Source organism: Strix aluco, chromosome 20 (genome assembly GCF_031877795.1).
Source record: "Strix aluco isolate bStrAlu1 chromosome 20, bStrAlu1.hap1, whole genome shotgun sequence".
NCBI lineage: Eukaryota > Metazoa > Chordata > Aves > Strigiformes > Strigidae > Strix > Strix aluco.
The window spans coordinates 10,568,130-10,590,541 of NC_133950.1; the positions used below are offsets into that span (position 1 = coordinate 10,568,130).

General features: G+C 57.1%; 1 protein-coding gene across 1 annotated transcript in view; it reads left to right on the plus strand.

Annotated features, from left to right (window-relative positions):
- ASS1 (argininosuccinate synthase 1) overlaps window positions 1–17,463 on the plus strand; it is a 28,827-nt gene extending 11,364 nt beyond the window's left edge. The window contains exons 10-16 of the mRNA XM_074846428.1: window positions 3,496–3,586; window positions 5,440–5,524; window positions 6,592–6,656; window positions 10,826–10,957; window positions 14,935–15,091; window positions 16,576–16,641; window positions 17,169–17,463. Of these exons, the coding sequence (XP_074702529.1) occupies window positions 3,496–3,586; window positions 5,440–5,524; window positions 6,592–6,656; window positions 10,826–10,957; window positions 14,935–15,091; window positions 16,576–16,641; window positions 17,169–17,223 (651 nt within the window). The 3' untranslated portion in view covers window positions 17,224–17,463. The remainder of the gene's footprint in view (window positions 1–3,495; window positions 3,587–5,439; window positions 5,525–6,591; window positions 6,657–10,825; window positions 10,958–14,934; window positions 15,092–16,575; window positions 16,642–17,168) is intronic.
- The last annotated feature ends 4,949 nt before the right edge of the window (window positions 17,464–22,412 follow it).

Here is a 22,412-nt window from a genome sequence, read left to right on the forward strand (position 1 = left end):
CAATAAAGGAGCAATTAGACAGATGAGGCGCTGGTGGGAGAGTGGGGGCTGGTGGTGGGTAACGGGGGTCTGGGCTGGCCCCTGCAGCTTGGGTCCCCTGCCCGTGCCTGCAGCTCGCCCAGCCCTCCTCACTTTCCCATCCCCACTATCCGGTGGCACCCATGGGACCACCAGCTCCCGGGCAGCTCTGGCTACTGATGGGACCTAGAGCCCGGTGGCGGTGGGTGCTGCAGCCGGGCACTGCGGTGAGCGTGGCACATCACTCCGGGAGGTGTGGGTCTGGCCCCGACTGCCTCCGAATAGTGCTCGTGGTCCGGCTGCCTGCTGGCCCCTGCCCACACTGTTCATGCTCCAGTGGGTCGCCAGGCTTAGCTACTTAAACTATCCATCAGCGCTAATTAGACAATCTGGGGAGAGGAGGGGGAGGCAGGCGGAGAGGGAGAGGAGCTGGCTGGAGCTCAGCGCCCGCAGCCGGCTCACCGTGGCTGGGCTGGCGCGTGCCTCTGGTGAGGAAGAGGAAGGTGGAGAGGGGGTCCTGCTCCCCCTTTGGCGCCCTCCGGAGGGGTGTCTGCGGGTCGGGCTTTGCAAAGCTGGGCCCTCGGGGGGTCTCCTCCTCCAGGAGAGCAGTTGGCACAGGGATGGATTTTCATGCTGGAGCCAGCAAGGGGCTGACCTGCGCCCTTCCTGGTGCATCCATCCTGATCCACCCCTCCGCACCCAGCACCTCTCCTCTTGGGGAAGACCCCAGTCTCAAGGCTCTGCCAAATCCAACTCCTTCCCAAACCCAGCTCGGAAAATGGGGCTGACCAGTGCCCTGACCCCATCCCTGCGCATCCTCCGCTTGGGCACCTCTCCCTCTGCCAGCGCCGGGGGCTGGTTCCCCGGAGCGTGATGTCACCACCATCTCCTTCCCCAGCCCGGAAAGCAGCGCTGGGCACCGGGGCGGCCGCGGCAGGATCCGGGGTGCTAGGCACGGCGGGCTCCCCTCCCCAAACCCCCGGGACCTGCCAAACGCAGGGATTTGAAAGCAGATGGTTGAGCTATTTTCTGCCTCTGTGAGGCCCGATTGAAGGGCAATGAGGCAGCTAATGCGGAGAAAGATAGAAATTTACTTGCTTTAACTTCATATGGCACTCTGAAAGAGTTCATTCAGTCCCGGGCACAACAATATCAGCCGGATGAATAAACCATTTGCGGCATCGATAGCTCTGCATCATGGTTTACTTCATGGACCATTTGCTTCCAATTTCTTCTCTTCTTGCCCCGTTTTTCTTGCTTCTTTCTTCCCCCCTCCCTCTCTCCCTGTCCACACACTCTTCCTTTTTTTTTTTTTTCCCTTTTTTTTTTTCTCCCTTTTTTTTCCTCTCTCCCCTTTAAAGATGACATTGCAGGACTAGCCCCCCTGCGGGGAGGGATAAATAGAAGGCATTGATACACTGCAACAAACTATTTGTCATTTGAACTGTGCTTTTAGGAGAGAGAATAAAAAGAGGACAGACTCGCACCGTAATGATGGAATGCAAGCCAAATGTCACTTTTATTTCTATTTAGTTATTTTATTTAATAGGGGTTTTCATAGTTGGCTCGGAAAATTGGAAACTACCTGACTTTGACTTCCAATGTTTAGTAAAGAGTTTTTAATACTTTCCGGTATTTTTTCCCCTCCCACCCCCCCATCTTTCCTTTTGAACTCAAAGTTTTTCATCATCTCTCATGGGTTTGTCTAGTTAATAAGTGTGATCAGGGCTAGGAAAGGCCAGACGATGTAAAATTGAAATCCGCAGCCCGTGTAATTTGTGCGTGTGCACGCGCGGGGGGCATGGGGGAGATGCGCTTGCGAGCACCTCTTGTTTAAAACGAGGGAAAGGGGCAAAAATGAGGTAAAATCGAAACCTGAGGGTGGTTTTGCTGGAGTGTGTGCTGGGGTAGTTATGTCTGTATTCCCAGGATTCGGCTGCGGTGGGTGCCGGGACATGCGCCGCAGGGTTTGGGGTGAGGGGGATCCCCGGTGCAGAGGCGGTGGCAGGGATGCTCGCAGCTGGGCAGGCTGCCCTCACGTGCTGGCAGTGATTGGGCTTTGCTATTTATTGTACCAAAAAAAAAGGGGAAGTTTTCACTAAAAGACTTATTGCCCATCTTTAAAAATTTTAGATGAAAACTACTTCTGCAGAGAAATTAATTTTCCCTTAAAAAAGCTTAAATTTTTTTTTTAAAGCAATCACTTTTGCTTTCTTTTTTTTTTTTTTTTTTCCTAACTTGCTTTCTACCTTGTTCTTTTTTTTTCCTTGCTGGAAAGGAGAAGGGAGGAAAAATGAGCAGATGAAGAGTTGTGCTTTAAAAAGGAGAGGAGAAACGGGGGGGGGTGGGTGCAGGCAGAGCCCCGACTGCAGGCAGAGCCCTGCTGCCCAGGGATACCCAGAGCTCCAGCTCTCACCAGCTGGGGTTTGTGGGGAAATACTAGTTTATCACTGCTTAAAATGTTTGCAGGAGCAGCTCTGTTTGGAGAAACTCCACCCGAGCGGCTTGCAAGGGGGTTTTAGGTCACTGGGACCCCTCCGCTGGAGGCTCCTTGGCGATGTTCCCTCGATGCTGGCCACGGCCAGCTTTGGCCCAGCCCGGCTCTGCCCTTGGCTTGCTCGGCACTACCTGCCTTTCCACCGCGTTGCACAGGCCCTGGGTGCTCCGTGCCTCAGTTTCCCTCCCCTTTGCCTCCCAGAGCTGTGGCTGGCTGGAGGGTCCTTTTAGAGACAGGAGTTTGCAAACGCTGGTCCAAAAGTGTTTTGGGGGTCCGCATGTGCAGTCACGTCACGCATGAGTGCCGAGGGGACACGCGAAATTGCAAAGCATTTGCTCTCTGGGACGGAAAGCTTTTTTTTTTTATTATATATTTCCCCCCCTGTTCTGACATGTGCTCCAATTGCTGCAATTCATCGTTGGCGCCCAAGCCTCTGCTGGCCCGGCTCTGATGGAGATAAGATGCCTCTTTCCTATAAATCTAGAAAAAAAAATATACATAAAGGTTGATGTGCTCTGAAATGGGTTTTTGCTTTGTTCCTCTATTTTCCCCCGTGTGTATTAACCCCGGGGACACCATGAAAGAGCCGGTGCGCCTGGAGCACCTGCTGGGGTCAGGCCTCCTCATTAGTTTTTTCGGTCAGTGCCGAATAAGCCCGGCCGCGGCGTGGGGACGTGCGGGCGCCCGCCCTGCCGCTCGCTGCCATCGTCCCGCTTTTCCCTGCCTGACTTGCTTCTCCACAGCCATCCCGCCTCCAGCTGTGGGGGCGTCGGAGGAAAAGATGAGATCAAGTTGAGGGGAAAAATTGGCTGATTCCTCCAACCCCTTTGTTCCCAGGGCCCCGGTAAGCGCCGGTGCTGTGCCGTGCCGGCCCTGCGCTTTGGGATGGGGGATGCGTGCCAGGGTGGGGGCTGCCGGCAGCCTTGGCCATGTCAATGCCACTGACTGTCCTTCTTCTCTCCCCGCCACCCCCCCGGCAGAATCAGGCCCCCCCTGGGCTCTACACGAAGACCCGTGATCCGGCCACCTCTCCCGACACCCCGGACGTGCTGGAGATCGAGTTTGAGCGGGGTAAGCGTCTCCTCGCAGCCGGCCCCTCGCGCCTCTGCCTCTTGAAGCTGAACCCCACTTCCTGGCCAGGACCAGGGGCTGCAGACAGCCAGGAGCATCCTCGGGGTGGGGGCCCATGGGTGAGCCCCAACTCGTGGTGTCAGGGCTTGGGATGGTGCTTGCAGCACATTGGGACTCTTTGAGGTGCGCAGAGGGTCGGGGTACATCTTGGGGGGCTTGCTGGGACCCCCTAGAGAGCAGAGAGTGGGCCCCCTCCTCAGCCATCGAGGGGCAGTGGGCACAGGGTCCCTCTTCTTCAGGGTGGCACACAGGTGGCCCTGGGAACACACAGGTAGGCCAGTGTCACAGCTGGGGAGATGCTCCAGCAGGATTTGGCCGGCGATGCTACCAGCGTTGCACCAAGGAGACAGGGACACCCCCATTCCATCCCCAGGGATGCACGGTGGGGCCCAGCCCCGGAGCCGTCACCCGGAGAGGGGACACAGGGCAGCATCTCCCACCTCCACCAGCCACAGGCATCCCCGGGGCCACCATCCATCCTGGCAGCAGCAGCGAGCCCAGCCTGCGCTGGGGACACCCCACTCCGAGGGGGCACCCCCTCCCCACCGCCCCTGCTGCTTCCAGCATCCCTGCTCCATTATAATGATCCCCCTGCAAGGAGCAGCCCCCCTCTCCCAGCAGCCCATTCAGCCCCTAGTTAATTTATTTGAAGTTTTAATCTAATTATTAACTATTTTAAAGGCTAAGCAGCTTTTGCCAACAACGGCCCCAACAACGTCGGCTCTCCGCCGAGCGGACCCCGGCCAATACCCCGGCGGAGGATGCGAATAGAAAGAGCCGGGGCGAGGGGAGGGCGCGGAGGGGGGGGAAACCGCGCCGAGAAGCAGCTTAAGGTTCATTATTGCCGCGAGTTACATTTAATAGCAATTTACAACTGAGTTTATAAACCCCTGCAAAATAGGGGGTTTAGGGGGGGCGGGGGGGAGGGATCTGACAGCCCCCGTCACTAGACAGGGCTCTCGCGGGCGCCTCAATAATAAAGACTAGAAAGGGAGGCATTGAGGCTGATTGGCAACTGATAGTGCGTTAAATGGTAATGAGGAGGGCAGATGGAGGGGGGATTAGCCTCCAACTCCACACCGCTTTTCTTTGTGGGCCCCGCAGCCCCCTTGTCAGCTTCCTAATACATTTATTGCTCATTTCACACCGCTAAAGAAAAATGCCTCTTTCTATTCAGCATCCCCCCCCCCCGCCTTGCTCTTGCCCAGCACCCTTAAAAAAAAAATTTAAGGGAAAAAAGAGGAGAGGGGAAGAGAAAAAAAAAAAAAAAAGTGCAATAATTAATTCATGGCGGGGAGCACCCCGCCGCGGGGTGCGTGTGTGTGCGTGTGCGAGCAGCCGTGTCCCGGGGTGGGGGTCCCCCCCAGACGCCCCCCATGCTGGCAGGGGAGGGGGGGACACATTTGTCAGCACACACACGCACCCCCCCGCCCCGGCAGGGGCTGGTGGGACAGAAGGTGCTGCGACGTAAGACAATTGCCGAGCGTGAAATTCAATTAGTTAAGGGCCTGGTTGCAATTTCACAGGCCCTAAAAAAGAGAGAGGGAGAGGAGAGGGGAGAAAGCGGGTGGGGGGGGCGACATTTTTATGGCCTTTTTTATTTATTTATTTCGCCTCTCTCCCGAGGTGGCTCCCCCTCCCCTTGCCTCCCCCCGGCACCAGCTTGGATATGCCTTTTTAAGAAGTTATTTAGAGTTCATATCTGTCACATCTATTTAACGCCCGCGGGGTGATGTTCCGGGGGGATCCTGACACCGGCTGATCCTGCCCGTCCTCCCTCCCCGCCTCCGCAGGTGTCCCCGTGAAGGTCACCAACGCCGGGGATGGAGCCACTCGTTGCTCGGCCTTGGAGCTCTTCGTGTACCTGAACGACATCGCGTGAGTGCCATGCTGGCCCCTGTCACCTGCCCGCCAGCTGGCAGCGGGGACACGGGCAGCGTCCCCGGGGTCCCCAGTGCCGGGCGGAAGCGGGATGCTCGCAGCAGGCACGTCCCAATGAGCCCAGGGGTAGTGGTCAGGATGGAATGGTCCCAGTTGGGTCCCAGTTGAGTCCCAGTTGTGCCATTCATGCCAGCAAGCAGAGCTGGGCACTGAGGCCAGGAGCACGGGGGTATTTAGGGTTTTGCTCCCTGTGCATGAGGAGGGCTAAAAAGTCTTATTAGCACCCTCTGCATTTACCGTGTGCCCCAGCTGCATGGTGTTACCCCCCTCCCTGGGGGGCATTGCCTCACCCTGCCTGCCTGGAGGGGCTCAGTGTTCCTTTTGGGTGGAGAGTCAAATTTTTTGGTGCATGGAGACATGTTGGCCAGGCCCATCGATCGCCCTGCCCTCTCCCTGCCTCTGCAGCAGCAGCTCCTTTGGGGTTTTCTGCCCTGTGCCACCCCGTGCCCGGTTTCTGCTGCCACCAGGGTAGAGCCATCCCCAGGGTCTTGCCCAAAAATATGGCAGCGCCCATGACAGCGCTCACTCCTCCCACCCCGTGCCAAGTGCCACCCAGTCCCCGGCCCGTCCTCCTTTGTGCCTCTGCCTTTATTCCCCTGGCACTGAATGGGAATGAACTTTTCCATGTAGTTCACTTTTTAAATGTTAATCAAGTGGTTTTAAAATGACTTAGGCCATCGGGAATACAGCTGCAGCATGGCCTGTCCCCTTGCCCGGTTTTTTTTCCAGTGGCCCAAGTGTGACGGCTTCCTGTGGCTGCCAGTCCCTGCAGCGAGTGAGGATGGAGAGGCTGGTGGCACAGCAAGGAGGAGGAAAAAAGGAGAGAAAATCCATCTCCTTGCACCTGTCTTATCTGGGGGTCACTACTGAGGGTCACCAGTGCTGCTCAGGGGCTGGCCACGCTGTCATTTGGGGTTTGTCCCCCATTTTCCCCTGCTCCGACCCACCTCTGGCAGCCGCCCGTGTCCTACTGCGGCTGCTGCAACCTCCCTTCTCCTCGGCAGGGGCAAGCACGGCGTCGGGCGCATCGACATCGTGGAGAACCGCTTCGTCGGGATGAAGTCCAGAGGTGAGCAGTCACCTGGCAGCAGTGCCGTCCCTGCCCTAAAAATAACAAAAGAAGTGAAAACCCTGGCGGGATGCGGCGGGTGCTCAGCATCGCTGGGGTGCTCTGGCTCGGGTGGCAGCACCAGCCCTCAACCGCTCCCTCCCCATTAGCTTTTGACAGAGATTTCCCTGTGACAGGGACTTCTCATGGCTCTCCAATGAAGGCAGCTGCCTGCTCGCTGCCCGTGCCACTGTTTGCACCAGCCCTGGGGTCCCAGTGCCACCAGAGACCCCAGGTCTCGGGTGAGACTTGTCTCCAGTGGGAAAAACACCAAGCTGTGGGCTCACGTGGGAGGATGCTCATGGGAGGTCCTGGAGGGTGCAAGGCTCTATGACAGGTACAAAGCACAGGCTGATGCAAGTCACTGAAGGTTTTTTTAAGTCAATTCTTTGATTTATCTATGTGTTTTTGAGGCTGTGACTCTTAATATTGATCATCCATTAGGATCAGCTTCATTGGAAATCTCTGGAGGCAGCAAGCTGCCCCCTGCAGAACTAAGTAACAAGATGGCTCATCATCATTTCCCATTTCCTTGCCCCTGCTCTTTTGTTTTAAATCTCATTAATACCTAATTAGATGCTCCTTTTCTTTAAACTTGCCCTCTGCACAGGGCATCAGCAAACATTTTGATAAGACTCAGTCCACAGTCTCCCTCCCCAGCGCAGGACACCAGCCCCTTTGCAGGACCATCAGCCACAAAAGGCGAGAAACAAAACCCCAAATCATTTGATCCAAGTTTGAATAATCAAATTAAAACCGAAAGAAAGAAGAAAAAACAATAAAACAACCCCAAACCACATACACCAGCCTGTGCATTTGCATGCAGGATGCTGAGTAATTTGTCAAAATCTATTTTATTTTTTTAAGAGCCACTGACACGCTCTAGTGACCCTTCCAGCATTTAATAATTTCTCTAAACCCCATTTAACTGTCATGTCTGTCTCCTGCGTGACATTGCCAAGCGATCGCTGCCGTGTTTGTGCGCCAGCAGACGCGGGAGGACCGGGCTTTCTGGGGACAGCGGGGGTGCGCGTGCCTTGGGGACGAGACCTTGGTGGAGGGTTTTCCCCCTTGTTTTGAGCAGGATCCCGTCCCCAGTTTTGCTCCTTGGGATTAGCAGGAATCGCCCAGAAATCTGCTTTAAGAGATGCTCTGCAGGAGAGCTGGGATGGGAGGGGGCTGGAGCAGGAAGGTGCTACCAGTATCTGCCTCCCCTGGGGGTTTTGGGGTGCAGGGCAGCTCAAGGTGGCCCCACCACCACAATGCCAGGAACATTTTGGACCCCAAATGGGGTTAGGGTCACCGAGGCAGGAGAGAGGCCCTCGGCTCGCAGGTGGGAGGAGATGATCCCTTAAACCCCAGCGGTGTGCGATGGCCTCGATGGCTTGGGGCTCTGCAGGTCCTTGGGGTGGCACAGGGACCCCTTGTCCCCAGGGAGCCCCGCTCTGCAGGGGAAACTGAGGCACGGGCAGCCAGCAGCACAGCAAGAGCCCTCCATGGCCGCAGAGGTGGCAGCGAAGGCTCCCACCAGGTGCCTCCTCTCCCTCACCTCCCAGACCCGGGGAGTCGGAGAAGAGAAAAATTCATTTGCATTGATTTTTACTAAGCTCCTAATTGAACTTCGTTAAGGCCTAATGGGCGAGGGTCGAGCTGAGCGTGCCCGCACCAGCCTTTTAAGACCTATTAACTCGATTTTTCCGTATTTGTTTTAGTGGGAGGAGGGTGGCTAATTATGGGGTGCTGGGGAGCAGCGCTGCAGCCAGCCGGGGGGGCCATGGCTCAGCCGGGGGCTCTTGGCTGCAAGCACGAGCGTGGCCCTGCCTCTCCCGCCTTTTCACATCCTCATTATCAAATTATCTTTTTAACTCCGAAGGGGGGCTAATTAAGTGAAGTAAATGAAATCAGTGGGGAGGAAGCAGGAAGGAGGGGACAGCCGCTGTCAAAAGAGCCGAGCGCTGCCTTCGGCTGGGGCTTTTCCTCCCCTCGGCTCTCTCCTTCCTTTTCCCTTTTCCTCCCCTCAATGCGCTGAGCAGATGGAGGAGGAAAGTGGAAAACCTCTTCCCTGCGATGAACCCATCAGGCCATGCTCAGTCTCAGCCCTGGACCAGTGGTAGAAATTTGGGCAGCATCTTCCCACAGGCAGCATCGCCCTCCCCTTCCCCTCGGGAAGCCACCGCATCCCATCCTGTCCCACGGATGCCGTCAGGAGTGACAGCCCGCACTCAGCACAGCAAAATTGCTCAGATGAAGGTGAACTGACAGCTGAGGTTACAAATTAGAAAATTTTAAGCAGCGGCAGCTGTCTCCTTGGCTGCCCCCCTCCATGTCCCCCCCCTGCTCCAGTCCCCCCCTCTTCCCCAGCAGTAATTACGGGGTGATTGAAGCTTCACCAGGCTGCAGCGCTGACACCTCTGTCTTTTTCCTGTAAACACGGGGAGATGAAAATAGACACTTGGAGCCGCTGCGAGTGTCACTTTGAAGGTGTCTCTTGTCTCCTCGGCGGCAAGGCTGGAGCATGGCTGTCAGCTCCCCTCCCCTCCACCCTGGCTGTCACGCTCCGGTCCCCGATCCTCTTGCATCAGGTTGAATGGGATGGGCAGGGGCACAGGCAGATGGGCAAAATGTGGAGGTCAAGACATGGGCCCAAACCTTTGGTCAGCCTAAACTGGCTTTAACACCTTCTAAAGGAAGGGAAGGGAATATTAATTGTGTTAGTGGTGGGTTTGGTGTCGAGGGGGCATACAGCAGCCCTCTGTGCCCCTGTGCCACTGCCGTGCCCATGGGGACAGCTGGATTTTGGTGTTAACTCAGCTGCCTCCTCCCACAGCCCTGTGAGGACGGGTGCTCAGTGAGCACCCCGTGAGCTGCCCTCGAAGACTGGGCTGCAACATTGCTGGGGTGGCCTGAGAGGAGGGGGGTGGCTCTCCTTCGGGACAGAGACCCATCCCGTCCCTGTAGGATGCTGAAATCGTGGACCCTGGTAGGGATGAGGCTTGATGGAAGTGGCTTGGGCTGCCATGGTAGACAGGGCTCTTGCCGTGTCCGTGGGACCGTGGCCACTGCGGGACAGGCCATGTTTGAGCCTGTGCCACTCTCCAGGGCACCGAGCAGGCAGAGCCCGGTGTGGGTTTAAGCCCCCCTGACAGCCCCATGGGCTCCCCTCACCCCTCTCGGGGCTGGGGCTGGCTGGGGACAGGTCCCCTTTGGCGGGGACAGTTTTCTATGGCATTTCTTTGTGTGCCAGCAAACTCCAACGTGTGGGTGCCCTTTGCCATTCCTATGGCCGTGCTATAGCACAGATGCCCGACCTTGGGAGGGGACCGTCCCCATGGGCGGGCAGGGGACAGGGACGTGCTGGTGGAGCAGCCCCAGCCACAGGCAGGTTACAGCCATGCCCGCTGCGTGTTCGTTACTGGACTAGCTCAGCATTTCCCCTACCGGTTCTCCACGCACATCTGACCTGGAGCGGAGCACCGCATGGCCACCCTCAGATTTAAACACCAAGTAAACACGTTATGCAGCAAATAAGCCCCAAGCGGCTGGAACAAAGGGAGCAGCTCGCCCGTTGCGTTAGCCCCCATCGCTGAAATAATTAAGCATCCCTTCATCTCCAGGCATCGTGCAATGGTGGGGGCAGGAGGGAAGGGACTGGGGGGGGCCCTGCCAGCCCCAAATGAGGTTGCCCTCCCAGCCCCCAGGTAGCCTCATTGCTTCACAGTGGACGCACGGGGCTCTTTCTCGCCAGCCGAGGGGAGAGGAGAGTGTTTCAGGCCCTGCGCTCCCCGTGCCTGTGCCCCGCGTCGTTCCTTTAATTACAGGTTTTCAGCCGCAGACCGTTGGGCACGGATCGGCGGGGGGATCGGTTCCCAAACCCTGTCATTTAGCCTCGTCAGAGTGCCTCTTCAAAGAGGGGAATCTAGAAATTTTCTCCGCAAGGTGCGGAGTGGACTGTCTCGGCCCCAGCATGAATATAATGACAGATGCATTTTACAGCGAGCTGGGACTGAATGCGCTCGACCACGGCTCCTTCTGTCAGCCAAGTCATTATTTTTTGTCATTTGCTGACAGTTTTGGTCTCATTTGTTTCTCTCTCTTTTTCTGCTTTTCCCCCTGCCTGGAAAAATGGCTAGGTATCTATGAGACCCCAGCGGGAACGATCCTATACCATGCGCATTTAGATATTGAGGCCTTCACCATGGACCGGGAAGTACGGAAAATCAAGCAGGGTCTCGCCTTGAAATTCTCCGAGCTGGTGTACAATGGTACGTACGGTCCTTCGGCCCGGCCCTGCTGCTGCAGCATCCTCCCAGCCTTCCTCCTCCTCCTCCCTCGTTGCTACTGGAGGCTGCAGGTCCCACTGGTACATGCGCTCAGGGATGTAAAATTTAGGTGTGGATTTTGAGGCTACTCACGGAGGAAAAGATGGCTTTGCTCATGCTGAGGGCTGAGCTCAATCCTGCACCTGGCCTGCTTTTGTGCCGAAGTGGCTCCCTGCCTGCCTTTGGGAGACAACGCCACCTTCCACGAGGGCTTGATGGTGGGGGATGCATCTCTCCCAGCATCTCTCCCAGCCCGGTGCCACCACTTCATCCCATCCACCACATTCGGGCGGCGCTCAGGCTGTAATTCACTGTCTCCTTGTCCCCCTCACATCGCCTTTCCCCAGCTCTTCCCTCTGACCCCCTCCATCCCTCCGCCTGCCCTCGCCCCACGGGGACTGCGGCACGTGGGGATATGGGGCACACGAGCACCCACATTCCCGGCACGGGCGCCCCTTCGGTGGGATTTGAAGCCAGTGACCTCTCCCTGTGCCCTGGGAGGGAGAAGCGCCGGGGTGCGTGACACAGGGGGTCTCTCGAGGTGCCGTGGGCCTGGCTGCTGCGCTCCGGGGGGCTGCGGGAGGGGACGGGAGGGTCCCGGCCGTGCTATGCGGTGTGCAGCCCACACAGGGGCACTGCGGGTTGTGGCTTTGCCGGGGGCTGCAGGAGGGGCTTCCAGCTGCTCCCAGCACAGCCCGGACTGGGCTGGCAGCCATAAGGGACAAGGGGACGCTGGCTCGCACCGTAGTTAGGGACAGAAATGAAGCCTCTTGCCTTTCTTCCTGTGATGCACCCAGCAGCTCCAGCTCGGATCTGCTCAGCCACCCATGTGGGTTGAGTTTGAGGGGTCTCAGCCCTCTGTGCTGCTGGGGCCGGGGCTGGAGGGAACAGCCCACTGGGCCAGGAGGCTGTCAGGCCTGGGGGGGGCCGGGAGTGGCACCGCCGGGGGGACACATCAGCACTGCCCTGGGGTCTGCTCCGTGGATCAACCCCAACTCGGTTTCTGGTGCTAAGCAGAAGCAGGATCAGGCTGAAATGCCGTAGGTGGGCTCAAAACCCCGCTGCCCACAGCTGGGTGCCCACTACACGGCTCCAAGCACAGCGGTGTGTCCCCGTGCCCCGGCTTTTCCTCCGTCCCCTGCCTGGTTCAGAGCTGACATCCCTGGAGGCCCCACACCAGGGAGATTTCCTGCCCCTCAGCCAAACACCACTTTTATCTTTCACATGCCCTGATTTCTCAGCCTCCCTGTTCCTCCTCCCAGTACTTTTTTCAGGCATTTTTCTCTAACCACAAAGGCTGGGAAGATTCCCATATGGAATCTTCCATGGGAAGATCCTCTGGAAATAACCTGACTCCAGGAGCTCAGGTTTTGGGCAGCAGCACATCCATCAGGACTGGGTCAGGCTCTCTTCTTCCCTGCAGTTTCTGATGACTGTGCTCATCCTCAGCACCTTCCCCTCCAAGGACGTTCCCTCCTGTGTCTTCCTCAACAACCGGCATTTAACGTCCGAGCCCCTTTGCTGCTTAAACCATATTTTAGGGCCCCGGCAGGGTGAGGGCTTCTCAGGCTGCCGAAGTCTCAGTTACCTTCCTCTTGAATCACAACCCTTGCCTTAATTCACTCTCTGATGCTGCTCCTGCCTCTGGCTATTTTTATTAGGCTTTGTCCTGGGCTGCCTTTATTTTTACTTTTTTTTTTTTTTTTTTAAGCATAAACCTGTTTGTTTATTTCTAACCACTTGCTTGTTGTGAAGCCACCAGACTAAAGAGCCACCTGGGGAAGCGTGATTTCGCTTCTCCCTCCCCACCTCTGCCAGGCGAAGGCTGCTGCTTCCCTGGCTCCAGATGCTGAATCCCCAGGGATATTCAGCGCGGTCCTAGACTTTCCTGGCAGCTGAGCCTGAATCCAAGGAACAACCCCAACCGGGTGCAAACAGCACCAGTGGGTCCCCATGCCGGAGGCCAGGCTTTCAATCTCACCTTCCTTTAACACCTCATTATTTTAACTAGTCCCTGATTTTAGGAGAATTAGTGTTTATCTTCTCCCTGTCCCCATTGATCCCATTGTGGAGGGGTGGCTTTGAAGCCAGTTCCCCATCCCGGCAGGTACAGCCAGGTGTGGAAATGCCATTGTCCCCCTTCCCGCGCGCGATTAGGGCAGGATGATGGTTACCAGGCAGGAAGGTCATTAAGGGGGATTGCTTCCAGTGGGGAATGTGTCTGCGGTGGGGGGTGAAGTGGGGAGGGGGGGATGCTTCCTCGCACCTGGAGCTGTCAGAGCCAGGATTTAAGTAGCTGGTTATTATTTTAATGTGTCTTGGGTTTATTTTTACGGGGATGCAACAGCCCGACATCAATCCTGATGTTTGAAGAGTTGTACTTGGAGGGTGGTTACCAAAAAGAGGGGTGTGTTTGCCCTGAGCCGGGATCCCTGCCTGCATGGCAGTGCCGATTGTGGGGAGGGGATCCCCGAACCCCTGGGCCGTGCTGTGGTGGGGTGGCCAAGGCGGGGGTCTGGGTCAAGGAGGTGGTTTTGGTGGTGAGGGGTTGCAGGGTTTGACTCTGTGCCTCGGAGCAGGGCTGCACAGATCCCGGGGACAAGGCTGCAGGATACGGCCCCGCTCAGGGGCTGGTGAGGCCAAACAACAAAAGAAATTGTTTGTTTCTTTAATGGCTTCAGCCCCAGAGCCCAGGTGGGAAGGGAAAGGTGAGAGGGCACCGGTGTGCGAGCCAAGCGGGACGGCGATGGGAGAGATAAAACCTGGGGATGACCAGAGGGTGGTGAATGGGCTCTTTCTCTCTCTGCCTCTATCTCCTTCTCCATCTCCCAGGCTTTATTCCAAGTCTCCGAGGGCTCCCTGGCTAATTACTGTGCTTAGGGACAGGAGGGGGAACGGGGGCAGCAGGCAGGGCCACAGCCCCTCCGTGTGCCCACGATGGCCTCAGCGGATGGCAACACCGATGGCTGCTCCCACAGGATGCATTTTGGGGGGCCATGGTGTGACCACACATCACCCCAACACCCAGCCCAGCTGCCTGGGGCTTGGGGTGCTGGGGGGCTGCCGTGTCATCCAGAGCTGGGGCAGGAAGGGGAGCCACTTGCTGTGGTCATGGTTAGATGGAGCTTCCCGTGGGCACCGGTTCCCTGCACCCCGCCAGCCCCTTACTTGGGGGTGCAGGGGAAGAAGTCAAACTTTGGTGATGGGGGGAGCGTGGTGGTGGGGGAAAGGGCCGGGAAGGTGAAGCCCACCCGGGGCTGCCGTGATGTCTGTGCCCCAATGGGCAGCCCGATACAGCTCTGGGGTCAGCCCGGTCTGTGTTAGCTGGAGGGAGCGCTCTGCTCCGCATTCCTCCGGGACGGGTTGTGGGAGCGGGCTGGGGGGGCTGCCCCTCTGGGACCCCCATTGCTGGGGGATTTCCCTTCCCAGGGCTGCCTGGGGGCCTGCCCTGCCCATCCCAGGGGAGAACAGCTCATTGCCTTCCCAGGGGGCTGGAAGCTGATCCGCCCTCACCCCAATTCTGTGTCTGTCTCTCTCCACCTGCCCTTCCCGAGATGGTGGTTTTTGAGTGGCAGTTTCATACTAACTTAACAAAACTTTTAATTTCTGTGGTCACCCCCACCCAGTGGAGCGGGAAGGAGAATGGCCCCACTGCCTCTTCTCCACCAGCTGGTTCCAGCCTCCTCTCCTGGGTGGGAACCCGAGGGCCACCAAGGAGAAGGGACACATGTGAGGTCTCCATCCCTCAGAGCCGAACCTGGGTGTTCTGGCACCTCTCCCAGTCCCGTGATCAAATCCCTTCCTTGTAAATTATTAGGGTCTGCCTCGAAGGACTTAGCCTGGGGCAACCACCCTGAATGGGCACCCTGGGGCACCCCAGCCCTCCCGGTGCCCCCACTGACACTGCCTCCTGCCTGCAGGCTTCTGGCACAGCCCCGAGTGCGAGTTCCTGCGGCAGTGCATCGGGCGCTCGCAGGAGGCGGTGGTGGGCACCGTCCGCCTCTCCGTCTTCAAGGGCCAGGTCTACATCCTGGGCAGGGAGTCCCCGCGGTCGCTGTACAACGAGGAGCTGGTGAGGTGAGTGGGGTTTGAGGGGCCGGGGCGGGCAGGGGTGGTGGCAGCGAGTATCCCATCCCATCCCACTCCATCCCACTCCATCCCATCCCATCCCGTCCCACTCCATCCCATCCCATCCTGTCCTGTTCCCAGTGACACTGGTGACACCATCCTCCCAGCCAAGCGCCTGGCCAAAACACGAGCCGTGTTTTCAAGTCAATGGTTTTTTTTCTTCTGGCTTTTTGCTTTTCTTCACGTTGTTTTCTCTCTCGCTCGCTCACTCCCCCCCCAGCCCTCCCTCAACCCCTTTCAATCTCTCTAAACACTTTATAAGCCATAAATACACCCGAATGAGTTTAGATCAGTCGGAGTAAATGTCAAATTATCTTCTCTCTTTCTCTTCTCTGGCTTTTTTTCCCCCTTTCCCTCCCCCTCAAAATCAACAGCTCCTAATAATCCGTCCCAACCCTTCATTATGCTTCGCGCTCTCACTTGGAGAGATTAAATGAATAAAGTATTAAAAAAAAAAAAAAAAAAAAAGAGGGAAGAAAAAAAAGGAGGATGGAGGGGGGTGGGACGGAGGAAAAAGAGAGAGGGAGAGAAAAGCAGGGGCACTTATTCTCCCTGCGTCTCCAACCATTTTCCTTTTCTTTTTGATTTCTACATCGCTGGTTTGAAAGCCTTTGAGTGACGGCGTCACAGGAACCCGAGAGAAAGCTGTGAGAGGCAGAGCTGTGTGGAAATGCCTCTGCACAGTAGGTAGAAAGTAACGTAATTATAGAGCAGGTCAGAACCACTCGAATGAGCAAAAATAAAAGCACAGAGGTTTTTCTGTAGCCCGTCAGGGGAGGTAAAATCATTGTAAACTCTTTCTTTTTTTTTTCTTTATTTCCCCCCCCTTTCCTTCTTTAAGGTTTGCAGTTTCTGGGAAATGAGCCGTGTGTTTGGGGGATGTAGGAAACCATCAGAGTTGGGATTTGGTGGGTGGCTGCTGCCTTTGAGGAGGGGGATGCGCTCGGTGTTGCACCGAGGCACTGGCTGCCGCAGCCACAAACCCCATTGGTGCCGGGGGTGTCCTCCAGCCCCAGGGCAATGTCCCCTTCTCGGGACCCCATCCTCTGCTCAGGACAATGTCCCTGCCTGGCATGGGACAGCTCCAGGACAGGGCGAGCATCCCTGCTTGATGCAAGAGCATGGGGAGGAAGAGTGATGATGCACATGAGGGACCACAGAGGGAAATTTGGGGCTGTGTCTTGTAGCAGGGCCTGGGGAGCCTGGGGACAGCCATCGGGGTGCTCCCGAGGCCACTTGTCCCTTCCCAGGGTGGGGACCCTGCCCCTGAGCCCCCCACACCCACCAGCAACTGATGTGAGGGGGCAGCAGTGGGCACTGGTCCTGGGGAGCAGCCAGCTCCGGGGTCACCCATGTCCTCGCCCTCCCCAAAAGGCAGCCCCACACCCCCCCCGGGTTCTCCCATCCTGGTGACGGTGCCTTTGTCTCCACAGCATGAACGTGCAAGGGGACTACGAGCCCGCCGACGCCACTGGCTTCATCAACATCAACTCGCTGAGGTCTGTGGGGTCGAGGCGGGACCCTGCCCAAGTGGGGGAAGAAGCCCCTGGTACCCCCAGGGCTCTTCCCCTTCCTGGCTCAGGCTCTGGGGGTGCACCGAGGCCTCCCCCCAAGCCCCCACCAACCACTGGGGTGCGACCACCCCCACCCAGCACCAGCTCTGCCTAATTATAGCTTTCCCCAGCACAGCCAGTCTTGTTATTTTACTTATTTCTCAGAGCCCACCATACTCCCCACCCCGCCCCAACTCCAGGGCTGTAAAACACGCCACATTTACATAATGGGCTCTTAATTTTTCCATTGCCTGTTAACTGCTTTGTTCTCCCCATCCGCCATGTCCCCCCACCCCTTTAAGATAAATTAATTACATTATCTCATGGAAAAAAAAAAAAAATAATTAAACTGTACAGGCCTTAACAAATGCCTGCTCTTCACGCCCCCTCATTTTGCTTAAATTAATTGAAAGGAAATGTGTGTTATTACTGTTAATTTACAATTAATTTTTTTTTTTTAATCCGGTTTCCAGGCTGAAGGAATATCATCGTCTCCAGAGCAAGGTCACCGTAAAGCAGGATGAATAGCAATCAATCGCCCGTGAGCCTCCCGCTCCCCTTTCTAATTTCTCTAAGAACTAGCACTAATTGTGGTGGTAATTTGTAATTGTAACTCGTCTCCCCGGAGTCACGGCGGAGGTGATGGCTTTGTTATGGGGCGGCAAGTGAAATGCAATCATTAAAAAAGGTGGTTGGCCAGAGGAGAAGTGGGAAAAGAAATAAAAACCCAGCCACGCGCTGGGTCCGCTCATTGAGAGCTGGGCTTTATTCCTGCCTTGTTTGTTTGCTCTTCTGGCCCAGCGCTTCCCCAAGCCAGGCTTTGTGAAATTTGTAATGGATTAAGTGCCTCTGAAGGACGTGGGGGGGTTTGGTGGTACCGTGTTGTGAAGGTGGGGAGCGGGGCACATCACCCCACACAGTGGCAGTCCGGAGGGGCGAGCTGGGTGGCAGGGATGGGGTAAGAGGGTTTGATCCTTTCTCTTTTGTCTTTATTTTAGTGCATTTTAAGTGTAGACTTGGGGCTTGTTGAAAAGGAAAAAACAGGGGAAATATCTTCTGATGGTGTTGAGGGAGGCAAGGAGGAGAGGAGTGCTCGCTCCGGGCCGGGCAGGGGGTTTCTCTCCCATCGTGCCTGGGCGGGTTGTGGGTCCCTCCGTCCCCAGGGCTCAGGCTGCAGCGCTTGGCTGTGATGCAGGGATGGGTCAGTGAGGGAGACCTGCTCCAAAACTACGGTGGAAGCAGGAGGAAAGAAAGAAAACACTTTCTAACCCATGCAAATACCCGGGGGTTCTTCTGCTCCACGCTGCTGAGGATGGGGAAGGACCCAGTTTGGGATGTCCCCATGGTGAGTGTCCCCAGCCAGGAGCAGAGACACTCTCCGGGGCTGGGAGCGATGTGCTCGCCGTGCTCCATCCTGCGGTGCCCGGCACGGCTGCAGGGCACTGGGCAGCCCCATCCCCACAGCAGGGACGTGCTCCTTTCCAACGCTTTTGAGGAGAAAAAGCAGAGCTGCCACCAAAAAAGGGAATATTTTAGTAGCCCCCGGGGGGACAGCCAGGCCCAGTGGCCATTTGGGGACATACAGGCGTGCCCTGCCCGCTCCACTGCCGAGCCGACAAGTGTGACAAGCTCTGACATCACAGCTGGGAAAATAACATGTTATTTTCCCAGCTTGGATGTGACTTTCCCTGCTATTACTGGCAGCGACCATCTTGGGAGGAGAAAGCAGCAGAGGGCTGTCAGGCGAGGGGAGAGAAATGTTTTTCTGGGCTGGTGGAGCCTGTCCAATCCCCGTGGGGTGTGGGGAGTGCCGATGCTGCACGGGGCGGCCCCGTTCCCTACATCCCATTGCTTTTGGTAACAAGTCCATGCTGAAAGTGCACCTTCATGTGGGGGTCCCACACGAGCAGTGTCCTGGAGCGATGGTGGGCAGCAGGGGGATGCTGCGGAGCCCACCCCACATGGGGGCTCGGCGTCAAGCCAGCCCTCTTCCTCCCACAGCAGCCTCTTCCCAGGCAGGGGAAAGGGCTTGAAACATCATCAGGAGCCACCTCCTGGGGGGGTCATCCAAAAAGCAGGATGAGAACAGAGTTGCTGCCCTCCCGCACACCGGGGAAGGATGCTGTGCTGGCCCATGGAACAAGGGGCAGCCCTGTAAGCTGTGAGTGTTGCCTCCCCTGCCCGTCCTTGGCAGCGACATGGCTTGGCCATGGCAGAGGTCTCCACTGGCAAAGTGGAGTTTGAAAGAATTTGGTGCAACGATGAGCTGAAGTCTTTTTGGGCGGGGGAGAAAGCATAAAAAAAGTGTCACAGCAGAAGTGTCTTGTGCCCCAATGCTTGAGAAATGCCAGACATGCTCCGGGAGGGTTCATCACACCAGCTGGGCCACCTCTCCCCAGGGGGCTTAAATCATCTGCTGGAAAAAAACATTTAACTCCGAGGCCTCGAATCTCCTCCAGCACTCGTGCTGCAGCACTTTGGAGCCCAGACCCAAGGGTTCCCCGGTCACTCCTGCCTCACCGCACCCACTGGGATGTGCAAGGGGGTTTTTGGCTGAGGGTAGAGGATGCTGCATACCACGGCGGCTCCAGCTCCTCGGGCAGCGCAGGGCTGCTCTTGGAGGTGGTGTTGGACGTGGCTTGGAGGAGCAGCCTGTGTTGGCTTCCAGCTGATGCTTCCAACTGGGCTGAAAGCACATCGTGCTGGTAAAGGAGAGCTCAGGGTATTCAAAAAGCCAAGTCAAACCCAGAGCGAGTCTTGCAGGAGGAAAAAGAATTCTTGAAATTCATGGAAGTGCAGGATAGAGGAGACCCAGCAAGTGCCTGCTCTTTCCCCTTGGTGCAGCTACTGGGGGCTGCAGCAGCAGGATGCTGTGAGTCAAACACCACATGTTTAATTACTTTACTACTCTAATTAACATCAGCCCTTCCAGTTTCCATGATTTGGTGGTGTTTCATTGCCCCCCCTTGCAGTTTCCCAGCACCCTTCCACCTCTGGCGTGTCTCAGGGAGGTATTTCAGGGGCTGGGGCTGTCGGCCTCATGTCACAGCAGGAGGAAAAAGCAGCGGGTGAGTGCCACGGTGTGAGCAGTTCCTGAACCACCTGGTAACTCCCCGGCAGAGACATTTCAGGGATAACATTTTGGGCTTTCAAGGTAGCAGGCTTGTTTCTGCAACACCCGCCTGGCTGTAAGGACAATGAGTGTTGGATGGGGGTCCCTGTCCCCAGGGCAGAACATGTGTCTGAGAGGAGCCTGGAGGGCCCCCAGGAAGGGACCTGGGTCACTGCTGGGCTTCGAAGCTCCTCTGCGCATCCCCCCACAGCGTCGCCCATTGCTCAAGCTCCCGCCTGCTTCAAGGCAGCCCCCTGGTGCCCTGGGGCTGGGGGTCCCTGGGGATGCCCTTGGGAAGCTGCACCCCCTCTTTGCACGGTGGGCTGTGCTGTGGGGGTGCTCTGCCACCCTCCCAGGCTCCGGGGAAGGGCTTGTCCGGGGTCACTGCAATCGATATCTCATCTGCAGGCTCTCCTAGCGGAAGTGATGGTATATTGGAACATGGTAATGGGACTTGTCTAGTGGAAAAGGCTAATCTTCCCCAGCTGTACAGGATCTCCGCAGGTGTCCTCCGGCTCTCCCCGCTGCCACCAGCCCCGAAGCCAGCCAAGGAGCAGACATGCTTCTTTAAAGCTGCAGCAGTCCAATTTAGTGCTGGTTCTGGCAAGGGAGAGTCGCCTCCAGCCCAGCCCTGTGGGGTGTAGAGCCATGGCCAGGGCTTCCCAGCGAAGGGCCAGCACTCAGGGTGGCACCACGCAGCACGGGCAGCCGTGGCAGCTCAGATTTGCTGCCTCAAAGCAGAGAAGGTGACGTGTCCTCCAGCCTTGCTTGCCTGGGGATGGCATTTCCTCCAGGGAGAGGAGGAGGAGGAGGATGTGGGGATGATGCCAGGAGAGATGTGAACCCTCCAGAGTGCCACCTGCAAGTGTAGGTGGCAGGCAAGCATGTGCCACAGGGAGAAACAGGGGTTAAAGCTCCTTGCTCTTAATTTGGCTTTTTTGGGAAACGTGGGGGTCACCGCAGGGGGCTCAGCCTGTTTTTCCTGTCCCTAGGGATTGCTAGCAGGGGCAGATCTCCCCTTCCCCTGCCCAGCCTGCACCCATCCAGGCTTTGTACATCCCGGGGGGGGTCCCGCTTTTTATAAGCTGACCAGCCAGCTCTGGCTACCGCAGCCTGCTGCATCACTATGGCAAAATCAATTTTCCCGTTTCTCTGGAGGTAGAGGTAATTACTGGGTTTAAGGTTTAATATGCATGTGGATTTTAGCGCAAGCGTTGCCAGGAACAACCTGGAACAATGTGCAGGTTTGGGCAACGCATCCTGGGCGCTCAGATGTGGCCATGGTGTGTGGACCCTCCAGATGTGGTCTGTAAAATGGGGGGCCCACTGGCTTTGGGGTGCCCATCAGAGGTTGAGCCACCATCAGATCCCACAAAAGTCATGCCAAAGATCCCGCTGACCTTGTTCAGGGCAGGGATTTTTTCCTGCAAAAGACAGTAAGAATAGATGGGTGTTAAGAGAAAATTCCCAGCGGGACAGAGCAGCTGTGGGGCTGCTGCGTTTTTGCTTAAACTTTATTTTATTGGGAAGAGAGAGGGATCACAGGTCTGTGCAGGCAAAAGGGATGACATTTTGCAGGAGGGAAGCAGGGAGGTCTTGTGTGGCTGTGTCCTGTGGGACTGTGTCCCCATCACATCCCCTTCTGGGGCTCCATCTCCCCATCTGTGGGGTGTGTGGGAGGGGACCCCGGCCCACCTCTCCCACAGGAGGGACAGAAAATCCTCTTGTGCTACCCAATATCAGGTAATTTTGTGCAGGCGGTGGTCCCTGGGCCATGGTGCTGAGGATGGCATCCCCTTGGCAGGGACACCGGTAGTGATGGCACACTCACAGGAAAACCACGGGAACCCTCGCGATGAGCATTTGGTTCCCGTTTTCCTTCAGAGACTTTCTCCGAGCGGATCATGGGAGCGGGGAGGATGCCCTGGGCCCCGCACACAGGTCACAGGGCTGCAGCACAGCACGGCTATTAAGTGTTTCTATCTTTCTGAGGGAAAGCCATCCCCCCGGTGAGGTTGGGAGTCGCCGGTCGCGAGCTTCCCAGGCAAGGGGGGAGATGGTCGCCTTTGTAAACCCCTTAACAAGGTGGCTTTGTCTCCCCGTTTAACAAGAAGCTCCCTTGCCTCTTCCCTGGGAGTTTCCCAACGCGGGGTCCCTGAAAGCCAGCTTTATGCTCTGGCCGGGGACGCGCTGCCGTGGGGCCGGCGGGGATCAGAGGGACACAGGGGCCCTTCTGCACGCCCCTGACAAAAGGCTGCCCCGGGGGGACAGAGCGTCAAAGCTCAGCCGGCTCGGGGAGGGGGGACAAGGGACCCACAGAGGAGGCTGTGGCGCGAGCCCGCCGTCCATCTGGTCACTCGATCGTGGCAGGCAGCGACCCGGCGATGCTCGGGGAGGGCCAGGGGGGTCCTTCTGGTACGTCCCCCAGGAGAGGGGGCAGGGAGAGCAGCCGGGAAGGGACAGGTAGGTTTTGTTGGCTGCAGGTAACTGGATCCACGGCCGTTGGTGCCTTCCTGCCCTCTCCTCTGGCTTTGGCGGGGCGTGAGAGATTGGAGGTGGGAGTGAGGAGCTATGGGCTGGAAACTGAGACCTCCGTTCGGAGGGG